At 59.2% G+C, this 5,614-nt stretch overlaps 1 protein-coding gene across 1 annotated transcript; it reads left to right on the top strand.

Moving 5' to 3' along the window:
- Positions 1 to 230: 230 nt before the first annotated feature.
- On the top strand, positions 231 to 5,178 carry LOC144731404 (uncharacterized). The gene is made up of 2 exons (XM_078612423.1): positions 231 to 1,082; positions 4,921 to 5,178. Exons 1-2 carry the CDS (start codon positions 231 to 233, stop codon positions 4,933 to 4,935), a joined length of 867 nt encoding a protein of 288 aa, XP_078468549.1. The 3' UTR covers positions 4,936 to 5,178.
- Positions 5,179 to 5,614: the final 436 nt, after the last annotated feature.

The raw sequence follows: 5,614 nt of genomic DNA, 5'->3' as shown, positions 1-5,614 counted from the left end.
GAGATCACGCGGCTGGGGGCTGGAGGGGCTGCGCGGGACGACGACAGCAGCCGACGCGCGGCGACATTTCCCGCCACCCCGACGCGGCTCGCGGTTAAATTTCCCGCCATCACTACAGTGCGAGCAGAGGGCGGGGCCGGCCCACGTCAGGTGACTGCTGAGGGCCAAGCACGAGCCGTGACATCATCAACACCGGCCAGCGTGTCAACAACAGAGCGACCGGCGATGCCATGCTCGCAGCCCGCCCACACTGTAACGGCTGCTGGGAACGACGGAGCGTGATCCGCAGCCACGGACGTCGCGTTACAGCAGCGACTGCCGCCTCTCAAGGAATTCGTGGGCGCGGACGGAGACTGGGGCGGCTTCAAAAGGCGGTTCATCGCTCATCAAGAGATGGCGAACTGGACGGACGCGGAAGCACTACGCGCGCTGCCGGCGATGACAACGACGCCCTGGCTACTCTCACCTCGGCGCCTAAGGAAAAGCGCGCCACGCTGCACTTGGCGCTGCAGCTGCTGTCAGCTGTCTATGGCCCGCCTTCGGACTACAGGCAGCTGTTCCACGATCGGCATCGGGGCGCCAACGAATCGCCCCTGGCCTTCCGGACGGCTCTCCAGGCCCTGGCAAAGGCAGCTTTCCCGCGGATGGACGAGGAGGGAGTGGACGCTATGGTGGCTGAAAAGCTGCTGCTACTCGCGGATGAGCTGGACGTCGCCGTCTTGGCTCAAGACGACGCAGAGATGTCGTCCTTGCTGGTCGCGCGCCACATCCACGGGGGCTTGCGGTCCCTGCGTCGCAAGGCCGCCAAGGGGGTGGCCGGCCATGCCATGGCGGCCACCACCCTCCCATCGGAGGAGGTCTGCGGGGTGGAGCGGCAGGGGGAATGGAGATCGGCGGCACCACAGGCTCGGAATGGACCGAGCCGCCAGGAGCAGCCCAGGCCATCTCGGGCGCTCACACGCTGCTACAACTGTGGCCTTCAAGGCCACGTTGCTTCAGGGTGCCGGGCTCCCCGCCAGCGCGGGGCGACACCTCGTCAGGACGCCGCGCCGTCTCCACCCAAGCTCCAGCAGAGAAATACGGCGAGTCGTGGCACCTCACACGTTTGGCCCATGCACACATCCGACACATACTCACGCGCTCAACCGAACAGGGCTCGCAAATCGACGGCCGTTGCGCCCGATTGTTCTGAAATGCGGCAAGCACTCCAACCGGGTCAGTGGTCGGAGCTCGCCCATCGTGTCGTTGCAGCGTCGGCGGGATCGTCGGTTGTGGTCGGTCATATTGATGGGGTAGAGGTGCGGATTTTAATTGACACAGGAGCGTCGGCGACCATTATATCTGATTTGATCTATGACATTCTTCCCGTTCAAAGTCGTCCCTTGCTCCCCGTTGATGTGCCATGCTATGCTGCTAACGGGGGCTCGCTAGGCATAATTGGCCAAATCCGCGCCAAAATTTGCATTGGAGACATTAAATTATCCGGCCCTGTTTTGGTTTCCTCCTCACTGGCGGTTCCGTGCCTGTTGGAGACGGATTTCTTGGCCAAAATGCCCATTCGTATCTTGATTGACCAGGGGTGCATCGAGCTCCCGTCGGGTCGGCACGTATCGTTTTTGTCTTCCCCCGCCACGGGGCGTCGGGCGTTTGCAACCGTGCAGGCGCTCGTGGCAAAAACTGTGCGCGTACCCCCGGGGGCTCAGATGCTCGTCCCTCTTAGGTTGCGTCGGCCGTTTGCTGCGGGGGCTGCGGATCGGGGGGTCTTGTTGGGACCATCTCGGGCCGGGGTCAATGGCCCCGATTTGCTAGCGGCTCAAACCATGGTGAAAGGGGATGGGGACCCGTTCATTGCAGTCCTTAATGTAGGATCGCGAACGGCCGTGGTTCCTCAAGGGACCGTGCTTGCACACGCAACGCCGGCACCCTATGAGAAACCACTCGTGGGTCAGGTAACCGCCGATCCTCCGTCGCGACCGCATTCGGACTGTGATGACGGATGGCTGGATGCACTTTGCGCGGGATCTGTGGACCTGTCCGACTCGCAGCGTGCACAGCTGCGAGTTCTCCTGAAAGAATTTGCCGACGTTTTTAGTCAACACAAATTTGATATTGGTTGTACTAAATTGCTGCGACACCATATTGACACGGGTGACAGCACGCCAATCCGCCAAAATCCCTTTCGGTTGAGTCCCGCCGAAAAGGATCATGTCAAATCGGCCGTTGATGACATGCTAGCCGCCGATATCATTTCCCCTTCCAACAGCCCGTGGGGCGCGCCGATCGTTTTGGTGAAAAAACACGATGGCTCACTGCGGTTTTGTGTCGACTTTCGGTGATTAAACAAAATTTCTGTGGCAGATGCGTACCCGCTTCCTCGAATGGATGAGTCGCTTGATGCCTTGGCGGGGGCGCAATTCTTTTCCACCCTCGATTTACTTTATGGATTCTGGCAGCTTCCTCTGGATGACGAATCAAAACCTAAGACTGCTTTTCGTACACCGCAAGGTCTCTTCCAATTTAACCGCTTGCCGATGGGCTTACATTCTGCGCCGGCAACTTTTCAGCGGTTAATGGAACTGGTCTTGGCAGGCTTGCAATGGGATTCGTGTTTAATTTACTTGGACGATGTCATCGTCTTTAGCAAATCCTTCGAGGAACACCTCCAGAGGTTGCGTGCTGTTTTTCTCAAAATGCGGGCTGCCAATTTAAAATTTAAACCGCAGAAGTGCCATTTGCTCCGCGAATCGGTGCGGTATTTGGGTCACATTGTTGGGCGCTCGGGGATATCCACTGATCCCGCCAAAACGGAATGCGTCAGCTCCTGGCCGACTCCCACCTCGGTGGGAGAGGTCAGGAGTTTCACATTGTTGGGCGCTCGGGGATATCCACTGATCCCGCCAAAACGGAATGTGTCAGCTCCTGGCCGACTCCCACCTCGGTGGGAGAGGTCAGGAGTTTCATTGGGTTCGCGTCGTACTACCGACGGTTTGTGGCTGACTTCGCTACGATCGCGAAACCATTGCATGCCCTGACGTCCAAAGGAGTCAGGTTTCATTGGGGGCCGGAGGAGGAGGCTGCTTTTCGCGCCCTCCGGAATGCCCTGGTGGGGGCTCCGCCGTTGAATTACCCCGATTTCTCACAACCCTTCTTGCTCGATACAGACGCAAGTAACACGGGCATTGGGGGCGTGCTGTCCCAGCTCATTGGGGGCGTAGAGCATGTGGTGGCTTATGGTAGTCGGGTACTGTCTCCAGCGGAACAACGGTACTGCGTTACCCGTCGGGAATTATTGGCAATTGTTTATTTCATTCAGCAGTACCGCCCGTATCTGTACGGTCGGCGTTTCACCGTCCGTACAGATCATACGGCTCTACAGTACGCCCTGCGGGTTCAACAACCATCGGGCCAGTTGTCTCGATGGTTGGAGATTCTCCAGGACTACGACTTTGTCACCACATATCGTAAGGGCGTCCGCCACACGAATGCTGACGCCCTGTCGCGGTTGCCACCCACTTCGGAGTGCGCTTGCCTCTTGGGGTCGGGGCGTTGTAGGTCCCCGAACGTCACCACCGATTCGGTCCTCGTGGCCGCCGCCGATGCGCCTTCGGCTTCGGGTCCTATCGAGCAAGAAGGGAGGGATTCGTTGCTGGGGTTGTCGGTCGCGGAGTGGGGACGCCTCCAAATGGAGGACACCTCCCTCCTCGCTCTGCGCCGTCGAGCCGGGGGGGTTGGTCAGGGGGTGGCGAACGTTGACTCGTGGGGGTTGTTCCAGGGTCTTTTAATGCACTGGGATGGAAAATCCCGCCGCCAACGGCTCGTGGTGCCTGCAGCATTAAGGGGTAAGGTAGTATGGGCTGCTCATGAGCGGCTCCTGCACTTGGGGGTTCACAAGACCTTTGCCACGCTCCAGCTCGATTTCTTCTGGCCGGGCATGGCAAAGGACGTGGGGGATCTCCTGGGGTCGTGCACGCAATGCGCGCAGCGGAAGCCACCAGCAAGGGGGTCCAACCCTCCGCTGCAGTCCATAAAGGTTTCCCGGGTTAACGAGCTCGTTGCTCTAGATATTCTCGGGCCATTTCCCGCTACACCCAGGGGTAATAGGTATTTGTTGACAGGGGTCGAATACTTCACGAGATGGCCTATGGCCTGGCCCCTGGCCAACCAGTCGGCAGCAGCCATTGCGGAGGCCTTTGTCCAGGGCTATGTCCTCGACAAAGGTGCTCCGGAACGGCTGCTGACTGACCAGGGTAAGAATTTTTCGGGGAAACTCCTCCGCGAGGTGTGCGACCTCTTGGGTACGGAGAAAATTCGGACCTCCCCGTATCACCCACAAACTGACGGGATGGTGGAACGGCTGCATCGGACCATCACGTCCATGCTGTCCCAGCAGGTATCGGAATCCCAGACAGATTGGGACCTTCGCATTGCCGGTGTGTTGCAAGCCTACAGGATGGCTCCCCATGCGGCCACCGGATTTTCCCCTTTCTTTTTAATGTATGGCCGCGAGGCTAACCCCCCTGTGACGACCCAGCTGAAGCTCTCGGCGCCTCAGGCGAAGTCTACATTGTCCGAACACATTAAGTTTAACATCGGCAAATTATCTGAGGTGCGGGAAGCGGCCGTGCAAAATTCTGAACTCCGCCAGAAGGTGAACGAGAGGCTTCGGCTGGGGCGGGTACATGTGTTCAAATGGAAACCAGGGGACAGGGCCCGTGGAGGTCGTACAGGTCTTGCGGCCGCAATGTGTACGCGTCAAGTGGGGGAGGCGTCGGTGGTACGTGCACCCCTCAAGGTTGAAACCGTTCATTGCGCCGCCCCGTGGTTCGCACACACACACGCATGGCCAAACGTGTGAGGGGTCCGCCGACTCCCCGACATCACTGCTCTCGCCTAACCTGACATCACCTGTTCCATCTCCAGGTGCAACTGGAGTGACGGGTCCACGACCGCCAACCCCCCCCGGGGGGGTCGGGGGTCACTCGGCAGCGAAACCAGACTCTCTCGCACCCGGACCGTCAACAACCGCCACTGAGCATGCCGGGACGGGCCCTTGTGACGGGCCCGCCGCGAGAACGCGCGCCAAAACGCGCAGACTATTGTGAGGTCGGCCGTTGGGGGGCCTTTGCGGACGAGGGGGGGAGGCGTCCGGTGAGCGTGTATATATGTTGGATTTGCGGAATGGGGTATTTATTCGGGAGGGTGCGCCGGGTTATTTTTTTTCTTTCTCTTTCTTCTTCTACCTGTTTCCTGTTGTTGTTGTTGTTGTTGTTATGGTTGTCATTGTTCTTGTTCAAATTACGGGAGGCACACACGGTTTTGGGGAGGGATGCACCTTTATTCTGATTTTGTTGCAGCCGGGGACGGCTGCGAGCTGTACAGGGGGGGGGGGGTGATGTAGAGGTGTAATTGTGTATGGGCGCGGATGGCTAACAAACACAAGGGGCGTGGTTAGGGCCGTACAGAGAGGAGGTGCTCACACCGACGTCCGCACCTGGATCCCCCACGGGCCCCTCCCGGGGGTCGAGTACTATAACAGGTGGTGAGCCGGAGTGCTCGAGGTCGGAGTATCAGCTTTAACCAGCGAAGACCGAAGACCAGCTAGCATAGGCCCCGG

The sequence above is a fragment of the Lampetra planeri genome, chromosome 39 (genome assembly GCF_965212315.1).
Source record: "Lampetra planeri chromosome 39, kcLamPlan1.2.h2, whole genome shotgun sequence".
NCBI lineage: Eukaryota > Metazoa > Chordata > Hyperoartia > Petromyzontiformes > Petromyzontidae > Lampetra > Lampetra planeri.
Note: the sequence above shows the minus strand (reverse complement) of the source record. Positions and strands in the feature narration are given on the sequence as shown.